General features: G+C 40.0%; 1 protein-coding gene across 7 annotated transcripts in view; it reads left to right on the top strand.

Annotated features, from left to right (window-relative positions):
- Positions 1-17,472, top strand: part of COBLL1 (cordon-bleu WH2 repeat protein like 1) — a 150,324-nt gene extending 132,852 nt beyond the window's left edge. For all 7 annotated transcript variants that reach the window (XM_084800068.1, XM_084800066.1, XM_084800072.1 and 4 more), the window contains 5 exons: positions 718-952; positions 2,115-2,212; positions 4,957-6,644; positions 8,694-8,873; positions 16,266-17,472. In XM_084800068.1, coding sequence (XP_084656194.1) covers positions 718-952; positions 2,115-2,212; positions 4,957-6,644; positions 8,694-8,873; positions 16,266-16,352 — 2,288 coding nt within the window. In that variant the 3' untranslated portion in view covers positions 16,353-17,472. The remainder of the gene's footprint in view (positions 1-717; positions 953-2,114; positions 2,213-4,956; positions 6,645-8,693; positions 8,874-16,265) is intronic.
- The last annotated feature ends 233 nt before the right edge of the window (positions 17,473-17,705 follow it).

Raw genomic sequence — 17,705 nt, 5'->3', positions numbered from 1 at the left:
AATGGCTGTGAACCTAGCTCAGTAGTAAAGTGTTTGCCCAGCATGCGTAAAGTCATAGGGTTAGCATTACATCTAAGGAAAGAAAAAACATGAGAGAGAATAAAAATGAATTTGCACTGGTTAATCTTTACTCTCGTTTATTTAAACGATTACATTAAGCAGTTAGACAAGTGGCTCTTAGTATAGGTGGCACATTGGAAACACTTAAAGCCGCTTTACATTCTACAGGATTCTAATTTAGTATCAGAATGTGTGAGCACCAATATTTCCAAAGGAGACTCAGGAATCCTCAATTGGCAGCCAGTGTTGGCATCTACTGAGACAGTTACAGACCTACCAGTGGACAGTTCAAAAACCTCATGTACTATTAATTTGAATTTTAAGTTGCTAATTTGTTTAATCATATTATTACTTGACCATAAAGTTACCTAATCAAAGGTGTTCATTCCTAAATGAAATTATAGTATGTGATGTTTATAAGGTTAACCTTTCACGAGCAAAGCCCAGAGTGATAGAACATGGTTCTAGAATGAGAGGAGTGTAAGATGATCTGCTTATATGCGCTTTTGACCACTCACTCTTAGAACTTCATCTCACTATTAATTTGGAACCACATTTTAAGAGTCTAGGTAACTAATTTTATAACCTTCCTCCTTGCTAGATTCCTTAGGAACGGGGCAGATTAATATTTAGGATTGTATCTGCTTTTCTTTGTAGCTGGTGTAAGCTCCGATTACAGTCTTGAGGAGATAGATGAAAAGGAAGAACTGGGTGAAGCATCTAAGGACCAGGCTGAAAGTATTTCTGTGAAGTCACCCGACATTGCTTCTGTATCTCCTGATATGACAACTGCAGTGGAGAATGATCCTGACTCAGCCCTTGGCATCAGTGATGGGGAGGCCTCTCCAAGCTCCAAGGGAAAAACTCAGGAAGATGGAAAGACAGAGGAACAGTAAGTTTCTGTGCTGTATGTGGTGGTAGTGGCCCCTTTGGTTAATGCTGTTGCTCTGAGAGGCAACTTTTCTTTTTAAATTTTATTTATTATTATGTATATAGTGCTCTGCCTGCATGTACACCTGCACACTAGAAGAGGGCACCGGACCTCATTATAGATGGTTGTGAGCCACCGTGTGGTTTCTGGGAATTGAACTCAGGACCTTTGGAAAAGCAGCCAGTGCTCTTAACCTCTGAGCCGTCTCTGAGACACAACTTTAAACTAGGCTGTAGTTGGCCATTCTGTTTAGGTCTATCTCTCTTCCTACCCTGGTAAAATGTTTACTAAGAAAGCATCAAGCTGCATGTAATTATATCCCTATGAAACCCAGGTCAAGAGTTGCAGTATCCCCATGTCAGGTAATCAGCACACATGGTTAATTTGTATGAGTTAAAGCCAAAAGATTCTGTTTGTTCATATATTTTGTATGTACATCATTGAGTTTTCACTTTGTATGGAATGCATTTGAGGGTTTCCACTACCTGGACTGTGAACCTACTCTGTAACTTAGAAGTAAATTAAGCCATAAGTGTTATTTCAGTCAGGTCTGAGACGCAGGAAGGACTGTCCATCTGATGCGGAAATTTTGAAAGTGCCTCAAGTCCACAAATGCTGTGTTTGAAATGCAATACTTACTGTGACTAAAGACGAAAGCAAAACAAACAGAATAAGCTTTCTTCATCAGTGGTTTACCTAATTTGCATGGGATTGTCCCCAGATTAAACTCTTCTGTCCCCAGAAGAAAAAAGCCAGTGAGGTCAAATCACATCCTGGTTTATGTAGTTGATTTTGTCAGATGCAAGACTAAAATGGTCGCTTTCATCCCTTTTTCTCTTTAAAAGAAAAACAGCTCCTAATAACCAAGTAAAGACATTGCTTTGTAAGAGTGTCTATTTTACCATGCCTCTTACATCTTTCTTTGCAATAGAACCCGTGCCCAGAAGCTAATGTTTCATAGCAGCATTACTTGTTACGTTTATCTCCACTGTCAAATTTCTAATAATTGGGAGAAAAGGGTGATTATTTCAGCCCATCTATCTTTGAAAAAAATTATTGCCTGTTTTTTTCATGGTGTGTTTCAATAGCCTCCACATATCACACACGATGCCATGTCTTACAGAGGGCCACATAATCCTGTTGTATGTGAGGGAAGCAATGAAGACATGGTACCTGACAGTATAAAAGACTTGAAGATATTGGCCCCAGACCAAGAGAATGGTGAGTGTTATAAACACCAATGGCCAATACTGCCATAGGCTATGATGAACCAAGTACTATCCGTAAGACAGATTGAATTGAAGTTTTTAATATACTGACTCCTTGAATACCTGCCATTTGTGAGTATTTGTGGGAGCTGTTGCTTTAGTTCACTTCACAGGTGAGTAAACTATCTCACAACTAGTGATGGTGGGGGCCTGAGGTCTGAATACAGACCGGATAATTCCACAGTTGTCTTTTAAGCCATTGTGTCTGCTCCTCTTGATGCGCTGCCTTTTATGTCTGTCTTAAGTCAGATCTGAAAGTTGGGTCCTCTGTGCATCAATCTGTGACCTGAGTTCCTCTCGGATCCCCAGAGCGGGTTTTTATTTCATGCTCAGATTGCCACACTTTGGATGAAACTTGCCTCCTGATTTTCAAGCCATCTAATTATGCAACATCGTTTGCTACTGTTTCCCCATTCTGAGGCCCAAATTAAGGCAGTTTCTTCTTTTGCTCATGATGTAATGGTTTCAGTTCTGCCAGTTGGCAGCAGGGCCATGCTGTCCTTGTGTAGTGAACTGTTTCCATCCACTGCAGCCCCTCAGTTTCTGTCCATACCCTTCACCTGTGGTAACTTTTTGACTTGGCTACTGCAAGGCAGGTACTTTAGTATTCCCAACTTTCTAGCCTCGTCACAGTGTTGGGTCAGGGCACTGGATCCATGACTTCCTGGGAAGCCTTTATAGCACACAACAGAATACCAAGATACACTTAACATATCTACATAGAGCCGGGCATAGTGGCGCATGCCTTTAATCCCAGCACTCGGGAGGCAGAGGCAGGCAGATAGCTGTGAGTTCGAGGCCAGCCTGGTCTACAGAGTGAGTCCAGGGCAGCCAAGGCTACACAGAGAAACCGGTCTTGAAAAAACCCAAAACCAACCAACCAAACAAACAAAAACCAAACCAAACCAACCAACCAAACAAACAAATGTATCTACATAGGATTGAGTTTCAGAATAGAATAATGCTCAGTAGACAATTCTAGGAGCGGATGACAATACATCTTAAGGCACTGAGAGGAAAGCCTATAAATTCTTACGGTCCAGTTTATGTTAAATGAAAATTCTAATATTCATAGAATAGAAATGCAGGGGTATGGAATTCATATTTGGGAAGGAAATGGATAACTCCAATACTATTGTTGGTGGTATTGGCAGTGTGTGATTATGCTGTATGTACTGCAGAATTTTATAGCTAATGTGACTGTGTTTATATATGATTCGTTTTTTCCACTTAGAACATTAAAATGTTCTAAAACTCCGCTTGGTTCTCATATTTGTTACATACACTGTTAAAGGCAATGACATTGCTATTGAAAATCATGATTTTAGAGCTATTTCATTTGGAAGTTAATTTACTTATTTAACTTATGGAAGTGCTAGGGCTTGTTTACAGGGCTTTGCACACAGAGGACAGGCCTCTACCACTCATGTAGACCTCAGTCTTAGAGCTTGTCCTTGAACTTGGCATGAGGAAGCACAGCTGTAACCACAGTACTCGGAAGGGTGAGGCACCAACCAAGTGAAGCTTTCAGAGTTCATATCAGATTTAGTCCCCGTTCTCCACATAACTGTGGAGACTGTCCTGTCCATTGGCTAGATCAGAGTAGGAGTTTGATTTTTACTACTCTGGTGCCCCATATTTGACCACCTCCCCTTGGTGGGGAGCCCTGGTGGCACTCAAGGAAAGAATAATCAGGCTACCAAGATGAGACTTGATAGCCTATGACCATATAGTGGGGGAGGAGGTCCCCCTCAGTCATAGACCTAGGGGAGGGGAATAGGGTGAAAGTAGGAGGGAGGGAGGAATGGGAGGATACAAGTGATGGGATAACAATTGAGTTGTAATCTGAATAAATTAATTAAATAATAAAAAATAAATACAAAAACAACAGCAATAACAACAACAAATAGTGAAACTTTCTAAAAGTCAACTGGTCACTCCTTTTGCTAATTCAGTCCTCACATCAGTCAGATTTTGACACCAGGTTAATGCTTACACTAGTTACAAGAATCGCTCAGTAATATTTTCTGTGATCTCCCTGTACTTTGTAGCAGCCTTTATCAACTTACAGGTGATTTTAAAAATAAATTTCTATTATCCTTAAGATACTTCATTCTGTTTTGCTTTCACCATATGCACTTCTCTAATCCATCATTTTGTCCCATTGTAGAAATCAGTGTTAGTTTTGAATAGTGGGAGAAAAGAAAGATACTGCAGTGGCTACCTTCTCCCTCTATTGGCATTCCTTGGACATGATACAGCCGCTCATTTACACTGGGTAGGCATCATCATCATATAGGGTTGAGGGTGGAGAGCTCATTCATATCAGGGTATAGGCTCTCTTCTTGATAGTCTTTGGGAATAACTGTGAAGTGTTGATGAGAACTAGTGGATGATTAATAGGGCAACTCACGGAACATGAGAGGACCTAAAATTCTGAGTTTCAACACTGATGAGTTAGGCTTTGCTTATCGAGGATCTATAAAAAATTATTTTTACACTTAATTGTTTTCCTCTTGGAAGCAGCCTAGACTGTTCTCGCGCGCAGTGTTTTGCCTTTGTATAATTAAGAAGCTGGAAATGGTTTGTAGCACTCAAATTCAATCCTGTTACAGATAGGTGAAACACATTGAAAAATTGAATTCTTCTCCATTTTAAAATATATGCATGACAGTATTATTTTTTTTCTCTCAATAGTTCAAAATGAAGTCACGGTCTGTGCCACAAACACGGATTATCTGAAAAACAAACTGAGGAAAACAGAAATCACCACAGAGGACGAAGCCCCAGAGAAAGCCAAGGACATGGAAGCTGATAGAGTTTCAGGCTTTCCTGCGTGTAGAACAGATAATGTTAAAAGTTCAAGGGAAAATCATCTAACAGCATCATCAGGACCAGATCAAAGATTCAACCAACCAGGTGTAGAAAAGACAAAAATGCAGGATGCAGCAATTCAGGCCACCCCTGCCTGCAGCGGCTCTGATGGGAATCACGAAGACCGTAATTCATCTGACCTCAGGGTTGATGGGTCCTTGCAGACTTCAAATAGCAACAGATCAACTCAGCATTCCTCCGAAAGTCTCCAAGATTCCGTAAATGCCTCGAGAGAATTCCAGAGTCGGTGCACCCCAACACATGTTCCAGATGGGCTCCCCGTGAAGGAACCAGCTTGTACATATGGGAATGATGCCCCTTTGCCTCCTGTAGATGGACATGATAAGAATCCAACTGCTTCTTACCTAAAGACTTTCCCACTTTATAGGCAGGACTACAACACCAAGCCAAAACCTTCAAATGAAATTACAAGAGAGTACATACCTAAAATTGGAATGACCACTTACAAAATAGTGCCTCCGAAATCCCTGGAAGTGGTGAGAGACTGGGAATCGGAAACCGTGGGGAACAAAGAAGATCAAAAGATGCACGCTGCAGGGCCGAGGCACACCCTTGAGACTATGAAAGAAACTCCCATACACACAGAAGCCCTTGTTACTTCTAAAGGCTCGCGGGAGCCTCTGCTTGACCTTAAGCCAAAGCCAAGCTTAGGAACAGAGCGTCATCTACACAGGACTGTGAGTTTACCTGTTGGTACCGAGATGCACCCTCCCAAACCTCCCAGAATGACCACGGACACTGGCACCATTCCTTTTGCACCGAATTTGGAAGATATAAACAATATTTTGGAGTCAAAATTTAGATCCCGGGCTTCAAATCCCCAGGCCAAACCAAGTTCATTCTTTCTGCAGATGCAGAAGAGAGCGTCAGGCCACTATGTGACCTCTGCAGCTGCTAAGAGTGTTCACGCGCTCCCCGGGCCTACCCCCAAAGAACCGACAGTCAAAGAGGTGCAGAGGGACCCACAGCTTCCTCCAGAACAGGGTCTTTCTCCCTTGAGTGAAAGGACACACTTTGCTCCGCTGCCCAATATTTCAAAAGCTGATGATGACATCATCACACAGAAGCCTGCTGAGACATCTCCTCCTCCTGTATCTCCCAAGCCTGTGGCTCTTCCTGTTGAGACATCACCTCCTCCCGTAGCTCCCAAGCCTGTGGCTCTTCCTCCCGTAGCTCCGAAGCCTGTGGCTCTTCCCACTGAGCCATCTCTTCCTCCTGTAGCTCCCAAGCCTGTGGCCCTTCCTGGTAGTCAGGGAGCATCATTAAACCTGAAGACCTTGAAAACATTTGGGGCCCCACGACCCTACTCCACTTCTTCCCCGTCACCGTTTGCCCTTGCTGTGGTGAAAAGGTCCCAATCCTTCAGTAAGACACGGCCAGAGTCATCCAGTGAGGGCTCCTCTGCCCTGCCTCCAGCTGACACAGGGGATGAAAAGACACGTACAGTGGACAAGTCAGTGGTGGTTCCCCAACATGATGACGTTGACACGGTAAGCCTTAACTTTTCTAATGTAAATAATCAGATTCCAATATAACTCTGTTAAAGTTTATATGGATACATTGGTATGTTTGTGTCTTGCTTGACTCTGAATTAATATCTTTGGGAAAAGACTGGTTATACTTAAGCACCTGAATTTTTCACTCTGAGAGTATAGTTCACGTAACTAAGATATTGTTACAATGTCACTGTTATGTAACTGTATCATTAGCAAATATTTTGAAGTTTCTTTATTCAAACACTTGTATAACAGCAGAGTGTAGAGTAGTAACTATTTTCCTGTACTTTGCTAGGTTTTTTTTTTTAAACTGTTCTGGATATAATGGTTTACTTTAGTTTCTCCTCTACTTTTATAGCACTCTATAATAGCCAAATGAATCATTTAATTATTTGAAATAAAATACTGAAGGGGCCAAATGTGTCTTAGTTGTGTATTTCCCAATTCATGCGTTCAGTCTCAGCTTACTAAGCATCTCACATATAACTTAATTTAAAGTGAAAGTAGCTGTAAAATGTTGTTTTCCTAATTATCCATCTTTTTAGTGCCCATTATATACATGTAGACCAAAATACCATCCCACTATAGCAATTTAGAAAAAGTCCTAATGGCCGGAATTGTCACCTAAGCAGCTTGCTTCCTGGATTCACATAAAATACTCGAAGGAGATGCTGAGGTTCACCTTGTGATTTATGGTAATCCACAGGCAATCTTTAAAAAAACTACTTTGTGTATTTTACTCTGGTCATGTTTAAAGAATACTTTCCCATTTGTGTGACAGTTCCAGGAACATTTTATACAACTTCTTTAAACATTCCTAGACTAGGAGAACGGTGACCCTGCTGCCAAGGAAACATTTTTTATATTATTAAGGCAGTGTTTATCTGGAAGACTATTCCCTCACACATTTGACATTTATGTTTATTAGCTTAATCAAGCATCAAGAGGTAATGTGGGATGCAGAGATGAATTCTTAGGGGGAAGAGCCTGCATTTTCCCTGAAATGGGTCGCCATTCCTAAATAATAGAAACTTAATTTAGATACAGTTTTGAGTCACAACCTCAGCCCAATTTAGTTCATCTAAAAAGTAAAGATACGTATTTGACAGTCTGTAAAAGACATTTTTAAGAGGGCCCGATAGAACAGTTTTCAGTTAAATCAGTTACTAAATATTTGTTCTTAGGAACATTAATTCCATTTCTGATTATTTAAGTTTGAAGTTCTTACCATCTATTTTTAGTCTTACCAGAGAACTCAAGGAAACCTGGTCAGCTCGTAGTTCTTGAAGTTTCTAGAAATAGACAGAAAAACCCGGGCAGTTCACTGTAGTAGACACATTAATATTCCCTTGTTAAGTCACATACTGGATTCAAAAGTATGAAACTGTCAGCCTTGTACATTTACCTGAACATGTTAGAACCATAAAAATGGGTTATTTTGCAGTTTGTGGGATTTTTTTTTTTTTGATCCTGATTTCTGGCTCTGGTAGCCAGTTTCATGTGTTGGCAATATTAGCTTCTTAAATTTGCACACAGCAAAGTTTCCACTTTATGCATGAAGCCATAAAAGCATGCACTTCACTTCTGCAGTTTCCTAAGCTGGGAAAGGAAGAGACATCCTTGATCTCCCAGCTGGTCTCTACCAGAAGAGTCAGTAACTAAGTACAGCGTGAAGACACACAGCTGTGCCAATGTCATTAGCATGGCAGACGATGGTTTCTAAAGAGAAATTAATAATAAAAACATTTAAAAAAATATTTGACCACGTCCCCTGGATGGGGAGGCCTGGCGGCACTCAGAGGAAGAATAGCAGGCTACCAAGAAGAGACTTGATACCCTATGAGCATATACATGGGGAGGAGGTCCCCCTCAGTCACAGTCATAGGGGAGGGGAGTAGGGGGAAAGCAGGGGGGAGGGAGGAATGGGAGGATACAAGGGATGGGATAACTGTTGAGATATAAAATGAATGAATTAATAAAAAAATGGGCCTTTCTTCTTTGTGATTCATAAAAATACCTTGCATTTATTATTTTTTTTTATAGCAAAATAACTCTGTACAGAATGAACGGAGCTCTCAGATGCTGACTCCTCCAGCTGATGGCCCAGGACTTCCCTTTAAGAGGCAGAGTTCTTTAACACTCCCAAGCCCTGATCCAGAGACTGTCAGGCAGAGCTTGCTCACCGCAATCCGTTCTGGAGAGGCTGTCTCCAAGCTGAAGAGAGTAAGTTCAGCTATCAGATGGGTGGCGGTAGGTTTATTTTCCACCTTTGTCAAACTAATACTTGATCAGAGGGTTCTTCTGACATTCAGATGTGGACAGCAAAGGTACCAAATGATTTCTCTTTTCAGCCAGGGCTCAGAGTCTTACACAGATATAAAAACATGTCAGGTTTTTGTTTTTCCACTCTGTAGGCCAGGTGCAGAAGATGACTGCATCCATTGTTGTGCATGTAGAAAGCTAGCCTGGACTCTTGTTTTAAGAAATTCCATTAGCACCATCAGAAAGACCCTAGTGAGCTCCCTCCCTCTTTTTCCAGAAAAGATGGATTTTTTTTTTTTTAACCAACGGGACCATTTATGTTTGCAGTCATTTCTCAGTGGTTGAAGTAACTACCATATCTGGGTTTCAGGGACAGTTTTATAGCTTCAGTGACAAAAAGTGGAGAGGCATCTAGACAATGCACAGGAGAACTCACCCATAGCCCATGCTCACAGTGCCCACCACTTGATCCAGCTCATCCTTGCTCAGCTGTAGGAGAGCACTGAGATAGAGGTGTGATTCCGAGGGGGCACGGTCAGGTTGACCAGCTGTCACCATGGACCCTGCTCAGTTGTGCAGTAAGAGCAGCTCAACACAGAAGTTCCTATTCCACTGACTCCCTGGGTGTTTTCATGTGATGAGCGCCTTTGATAATCACATTAGAAGCCATGTAAAGAAGGACTAGGGGATTTGTTGAATAAAACATTAGAGTTCCACAGAAACTAAAACTACAAATGAATGGAAATGTTGGCAAATAGAGAACCAGTGTCTTCGGTGTTCCTACCACACCAGCCTTTGCCATGAAGAACTATCCAAGGCATTTGTGTGTGTGCATCTGTAACCACTGAGGCAAAGCAAAGTATTAAGTGTTTTCAGGAATCATAGAAACATACATGAAGGGATAATTCAAAGGATGGTTGTAAATTTGTAGATTACATATAAGTACCAAAGCAGCAGAAAAATTCATAGAGATTTAAATACTGAAAATAGTATTTTACCCAGTCCTCACAAATTCTTTGTCCAAGGGAAAATATACCAATACCAATAAATATCACATTCTTGTTTATGAAATATCTTCTGTTCTTTACCCAGGAAATTAAATATGTTTCAACTCAGTTGCCACCAATCTAAGATTCCTAAATTCAATAAATTTGAGGCACAAACATTTTACTAGACACACAGGGCAAGAAAGTAACTAAGCTAGGCCACTGCCTTCTATGTAGCCTGGGCCTGAAAAGCAGTGTTGGATCCACAGGAGAGCCCAGTGTAGACACAAGAGTTGAAAGCAATGCCATAGGAGTGGGCAAGTACACATACTGACCAATTTCAGGGTAGTGGCTGCAGAATACCAAACATTGAAGTGCAAATGTATTTCAGGCCAGCAGCTGGATACTGGTGGATTTCTGAGCCTGATTTGGCAGGGCTTTCACGTAGGAAACTCTTACAGCTTCTAGAAAGAGTTGGATCTGAACCAACCGTAAGGAGGACCTAAATGATGTGCCTGTAATTGCATCCTATTTAAAACTCATTACGTTAGGTTCTATTGAGGATAAAGCTTTATCTCACTGAGTAGGAGGCTATTAACAGCTCAGAGCCTGTAGAGTGCCAACTCCTAAGTTTCTTAATGAACATTTCAGACATGATCTATTTTGTTTCACTAAAAACGGTTAAAGGAAATAGTAATATTCACAGCCTTAAAATTCAGTGGCTAGCATTTCAGCTCTAGTAGTATATACTCTTAAAAACTATCCTGTAAACCAAGACTTTAGGTATAATGAGCTCTATTTGTTGTAAAGTTCCAAATAAATATAACCCTAATTCTGAAAATAATAAACAGTAGTATTCTTGAAGAATAGACTATCTTACTTGAACATTTTTTTAAATGTTCTTTGATAGTTCCGTACATTTATACAATGTATGTTGCTCTTGTCCATCCACCGCTACCCCACCTCACTACCCTGACTGTTTCTTCATCTACCCCGCCAATGTCCTGTCTTCCTTCAGAAAGATTTTGTGTTAGTCCCTTGAGAGACTTCATACAAGATATTTTAATCATATTCCCCCCCCCATCGTTTCTATATCTCCTCATTCCTTTCTTACCCTATTCTCTGTCTCCCTTAAAAAAAAAAAAATCCCACCAAGTCCAGTGTATGCTGCCCATGTATTCTTGGGCATGTGACTAACTACAGAAGTGTGAGGAACCTATCACAGAGTCCCAACCCTTAAAACTGACTTTCTCTTTGCCAGCAGCGATCAGTTGTTGATAGCTCCTCAGCTAGAGGCGAGGCCCTCATGCAGCTGGTCCGTTGTGTGTAGAAAACACCGTTTCTTTATAGTTGTCCACGGCTCCCGACTCTCTCAGTCTCTCAGCTTCCTCTTCCCCAGAAATCCCTGAGCCCTGGGAGAAGGAGTTGTGATATCGATGCCCCATTGAGGGATGAGCATTTTTTTGGTCTTCCATCCTCTAATTCTTGACAAGTCTCTGCTTTACTTGCCATCTACTGCAAAAAGATGCTTTTCTGATCCTCAGGAGAGATGCAACTAATCTATGGGTATATTGATAAGCCATCAGGAGTTGACTTAATACTGTTTGCTTAGCAGAATAATAGTCGTAGGTTTTCCCCCTAGGACCTAGGGCCTGTCTAGCCTGAGGTTTGGGGACTCCAATACCTGTTCTAGGTATAAGTTTCACTTTGTGGAGCAGGCCTTAAATCTATTCAGAAAGTAGCTGGCTACTTCATAATGTCCACTCTACTACCGCACCAAGGGGTGTGTCTTGTAGCACATACAAACTCAACAGCATATACAATTCCTGCACAAGCGCAAGCTAGATAAAATCTGAATTCGGAAAGCGAGATGGGTCTGTGTTTGTCTACATCTTTGAACCCAGGTGTTGAGTTGAGCTCCAGGTACCAACATGGCTTTGGCTCTGGTTTCTGTAGAGCAGTTAACCTTCACTAGGATAGATAGCTGTTAGGGAGAATCATCAATATGGCTCTGAACCTGCTATGATCTTTTCATGGTTCTCTGAGGCTCTTCCATACCTTACTACCATTCGCCGTACATGTCACCGTGGAGACCGGCTTGCCTTCATAAAAAGCTTTAATTAGCCTTGCACAATATTTTAAAATTGTGCCCAGTCTTCAGATTTATCCGTGAATCTTGAATCAGCAGATTGTCCACAGAGAATGAAGTTAAACCATCCATGATTGTTGGTCTATTCTGACACAAGAACTTTGGTTGCTTTCAGCTTTGTGTTGCCCCTAAATTACTCAAAATTAGGCAATTACATTGTTACAAACAGAATATGATTTTAAAATAGTCTGAAGTAAATTTATATTTTATACTTCATATTATAGGTTGCCGCAGAATGTAAAATTTATCTTTTGACTAAATGGAAGTATGGTACAAACAAAAAAGCCATGGACACTTCCCAGACTCTTACTGGTATATATTATTTAATTAGCTTGCTTTTAATTTTTACCTCCTGGGTTGATTTTAAGCAAAGCATCACAGGTTGTAAATGCAAATACATTTCTTTAAAATTAACTGGTGTCTCATAGCCACAGTTTAAATTTTGTGACTATTCATGAAAACTCCTTAAACATCAAAAGTAGATGATAATAGGCACATCAGTAAGTTATTACATGTTAGTGTTTAAAACATAGTTTGCTTTTTACAACTATTGGGGTCTGGAAAGAAAGCTCAGGTTGAAAGCAGTGTCTTTCATGCAGAGGACTCAAGTTCAACTCCTAGTGCTCATTGGCCACTCAGAACTGCCTAGAACTCCAGTTAAATATACCAGCCCTACTTCTCTGGCCTCTGTGGATGCGAGGAATGCACATAAAACAAAATAGATCATTTTTTAAAAAGTAATTCTGTTGTAAGTTAATTATGTGTAATGGGTGCATAGTTCAATCAAGTCAAATAATGTGTTTAGTTTCTGAATGTTTCTAAGGAAGCTGTATCTTATTTAAGAAATATTCTTTAGCACTTGACTTTGACAGGCACCGAAAGAACCTTTGGTATAAAATGGGATCCAGTAGACAGGATCTCTGATCCCAGAATTTATAGATTCATAGACAAGCATTCTTCTCTTTCATTCATTTTTGAGTTTTTGAGACAGCGTTTATCTATCTGCGTAGCTCTGCTGTCCTGGATTCACTTTGTGGACCAGGCTGGCCTTGAACTCACAGAGTTTGCTTGCCTCTGCCTCCTGCGTGCTGCGTTTCAGGCGTGCACCATCATGCCTGGCTCATAGGCAAGTATTCTAATGGTATCTTCTCAAATAAACATATTTTATATACCAGAGAAATAGTTTTTCTCTTTTAATTTAACCTCTCTTTAGTTTGTGTGTGTTTAACTTTTTTGAGACAGGATTTGATAGTCTTGGATTCACCATCCCTCTGCCTCAGCTTCTCAAGGATTATTGTAGGTGTGTGGTATCAATCCTTGTGAGCAATTGCATCTGGCATATTGTTACGCAACCTACCAGAATATTCTGTTAGTGTATTAGCAAACCTACTTTATACAGTGGAATCCTCTATGAAGCTTCCCCATAGCATAGGTAGGTCTGTGCTATTTAAGATGATACAGTATTTGACTGGTTTTTTTTTTAAACCAGCTTCCAAAATATTAGGCTTTTTCGTCTCCCCCACCCTCCACACACAAACACACACATGTTGCATTTTGTAGACTCACTCCTGGCTCCTTCCCAGTCTACCATTTCACCCTGTGACTGGCCTCTTTCATTTGGTTCTCATTTCCCTCATTCATCTCCCTTCAGAAGTAGCCTTCCCTCCCCCCACCAGTGTCATTGCCCTTTTTAGTTTTCTGTCCATAATTCATCTTTGCCTCACCTGGTGTCCTACTAAGGTTTCTATTGCTGTTTGAAACCCTGACCAAAGCAACATGGGGAAGAAAGGGTTTATCTGGCTTACTGGTTACAGTCCATCATTGGAGGGAGCCAAGGCAGGCAACTCAAGGCAGGCACTGAAGCAGAGACCGTGGAAGACCATTGCTCACTGGCTTTCTCCCCAAGGCTTGCTTATATGGCTTTCTTATACAATGCAGGACCACTTGCCAAGGGATGACACCGCCCACTGTGGGCTAGGCTGTACCACATCAGTCGTTAATCAAGAAAATGCCCCAGACTTCCTCTGGGCCAGTCTAATGGAAACATTTTCTCAACTGAAGCTCCTTCACAGATGTCACTAACTTGTGTCACGTGTACCTGGAAATGCACAGCTAGCAGCTAGAAGCTAGGATCACGTTTATGAGAGACCATATGGTGTATGTCTTTTGGGGGGGAGGGGCCTCTCTTACTTTGCTTAATATGGTATTTTCTAGTTCTAATTATCTCTGTATAAATTTCATAATTCTGTTGTTTTTTGCTGAATAAAATTTCTTTGGGTAATAATACCATGGAAGAGATTTCCTTATCTCTTCATTGATTGATAAGCATGTAGGCTGGTTCATTTCCTTTCTACTGTGAAAAGAATAGTGATAACCATGGGTGTGAAAGTGTCCCTGTAGCAGGATATGGAGTCATTTGAAAATAACTCAGGAATGGGCATATGCATCTCCTCTTTTTAGTTTTGGGTGAAGCCGGCATGCTGATTCCATAGCGGCTTTGGTAGTTTACACTTCCACCCACAGTGGTACATTCTCCTGCTCCTTCCTTGCTGTCATTTGTTGGCATTTATTTATTTATTTATTTATTTATTTATTTATTTATTTATGTTTGCTTGATAGTGGCCATTTTGACTCAGGTAAGATAGACTCTCAAAGTTATTGCAGTTGCTCTGATGACTAGGAATGCTGAACATGTTACAAGTGGTTACAGGACATCTGTATTTCCTCTTTTGAGAGTTATCAGTTGAGATCATTGGCCCTTTTATTGGTTGCTACTTTTATTTTTTATTGTGTTTATTTTTTGTAGTTCTTTATATATTCTAACGTTAGCCCCTTTGAACATGACATTTGCTGCATATTGATGGACATTTAGTAGATGTCACAATGAGCAAATTTACTTGTGATTGTTAAGAGCTATCACTATAGTTTTGTGGATTCTTTCCTTCCTTCCTTCTTTCCTTTTTTCCTTCCTTCCTTCCTTACTTCCTTCCTTCCTTCCTTTCATCCTTCCTTCCTTCCTTTTTATCTGAGACAGGGTTTCCCTGTGTAGCCCTGGCTGTCCTGGAACTTGCTTTTTAGACCTGGCCTCCAACTCTTACAGATCAGCCTGTGTCTACCTCCTGAGTGCTGGGATGAAAGGTGTGCGCCATCACCACCTGGCCATTTGTTTTATATAAAGAATTATGAGGGGCCCAGTGGTTAAAAGCTCTTGAAGCTCTTATCCTGTGTTGTTCAGTCCCCAGCTCACATGCCTGGCAGCTTATAAAGGCTTATAACTCCAGCTCCAGAGGCCCTGATAATTTTATAAATCATTGGTGGTCAAATTATCATCTAGAGATAGGTTTTCTTATGCTATTTTATATTTGAAAAATATATTTTCTATTAATGATTCATATTTTTTATTTACATTATTGAAGTTACTTTTGGAAAAATGCTTGAGAATTCCAAGACATTTGAAAAATTTCTTCAGTTTTTTTTGGGGGGGTGGCTGTTTCAGTCTGCATCCCAGATTGGCCTGGAGCTCACCTGCCTCATTGTCCCAAGTACTGGGATGACAGGGGTATATACCATCCTGCCTGGCTGTCTTAAAGGCTTTCTTTTTCCTCCAGTGGTTTGAAAATGGAGCACTCAGACATTGGGTTTGAAGGTTGAGTGTTTACTGCCTTTGTAAGCCCTCCATCATTATTCTACACAGAACAGTTACTAGGCTTGACAGTTGGCTGCAGCCACTGCCATGGAGGGATTCTTAAAGACCCAATTTTGGTGGTTGATGCTTTTATTTTGAATATATATGAGGATTTCAAACTACTGTCTGACATTGGAGCAAAATTGAAAAATTTTGCAAAATGCACTTTAAATTTTTTCCATTTTTTTTTCAAAGCTCTTTTGAGAAGCCAGGATCCATCTAGCTAAAACTGTGCTGTAACAGCTTGGCCTGCAGTCTGTTTGTGCTCTTGTCTTTTATGTTGGCTTGGTAATTTTATAAAGATTAAGATGTGTTGATGGGTTATTTAATTTGTTTGTTGTGGAAATAACTCTCGTTTTCCATTTCATGATAGAGTGAACGTTTATTCTTAATTATTTGTAAATTGTTGAGTGATAAATACTGAATGCTAACATTCACAGCAAAGCGGGAGTTGATGCGATAATTGTTAAAAATTAGACAGCTGTCCCATTTTACAAAAACTGATGGGAACAAAATGTGTTTTTTCCTCTTAGGTTACAGTTCCATCTAATACAATATCTGTAAATGGGAAGTCAGGACTCAGCCACTCTGTGTCCTCTGACGCTCAGGACAGCCGCTAACGTTGCCCAGCCGTGACACACTTCGCCGACCAGCTTTCTGCCTACAGAGGATATTGGCAATTATATATTCATATGTACATTAATATATAAATCGGTTCAAGAATACACATTTGTATTAATACCAAAAGAAAAATGACTAGAACTTTATAATTTATAATAATTTTTGGCCTTTTTGCCATAGCTAAATATTGCTGCTTTTGAAATGTTAAGCCAGGTGTAAATGACTTATTTTTTCCAATGATGAATAATCACTGCTTACTGATTTTTTTTTACACTTATGGGCATACTGTATGCCATGAAACAAAGGTGTAAATTGAGATTTATACACATATTGTATGACACAGAAACAGGAAAGCACAAACTAACATTTACTGCCTCAGCATTAGGCTATAATTAGAAACATAAGTTATAATAGAGCCTTTTTTTTTTTGCTGAAACACATGGAAAACTAGTAAGTCAAATAAATAATGTGCAGTTATTTTTATTGAAGAATCACTGTGAGACTTATTTTGTGTATTCTTTAATTACAAGGGTCAGATTTATAGGAAACAGTATTTTTAAGTAGAACTCTTTAACCTTTAGAAGTTAAATTGCACAAGGAGACTTTAAGATGTTTTATGTATATAATTATGATACTGTTACACAGATATTACATATTTTCTAATGCCAGAAGTCTTAAAATATTCCTGTGAAAATATTGATATATTGTGACAGCTATTTCACATTTGGTATACAGAGAGGAATAGGGGTTAGTTTATGTCCACATTCAAAACTTTGAAGGTAGACGTTTCCAAAATCTTGATTTTAATTAAAACAAAATGCAAAGTTAGTCATTTATGTAGCTCAGATGCTAATCATCTAAATAATAATATATATTTTCCTGAAAGCCAAAATGGTTGAGGGAAGCCATACTTGAGGTGTTGCCTTACAGTGAGCCCTAGAGTCTAGAACATGTTGGTGTCCTGGACTTCCTTCAGAACTTAATTGCTCTTTTATTCCAAAAACTGTTCAAAGAGCCTGACACTGTTTTGACTCTTACTAATGCTACTTGGATATTTGCCATTTCGACAAACGTGAATTTTTTTCCCCCATTTAATAAAAGCAAGTTATATATTTGAAAGTCTGTTGTTTCCAGTGTGGTCTATGTTAACTAGCATATTTGAATACCTTACCTGATGAACATGCAAACATGCATTTTTTGTGTGTGTGTTTTGCCTGTATAGATGCCTGTGTATGCTGTTTGTTTAGAGCCCGTGAAGGCCAGAATAAAGCACTTGATCTCCTGGAACTGGTGTTACAGATAGTAGCGAGCTGGGGACTAGGTACTGGGGATGGAATCTGAGTTGTCTGAAA

The sequence above is a fragment of the Acomys minous genome, assembly GCF_964271855.1.
Source record: "Acomys minous genome assembly, chromosome: 10".
NCBI classification, from domain to species: Eukaryota; Metazoa; Chordata; class Mammalia; order Rodentia; family Muridae; genus Acomys; species Acomys minous.
Note: the sequence above shows the minus strand (reverse complement) of the source record. Positions and strands in the feature narration are given on the sequence as shown.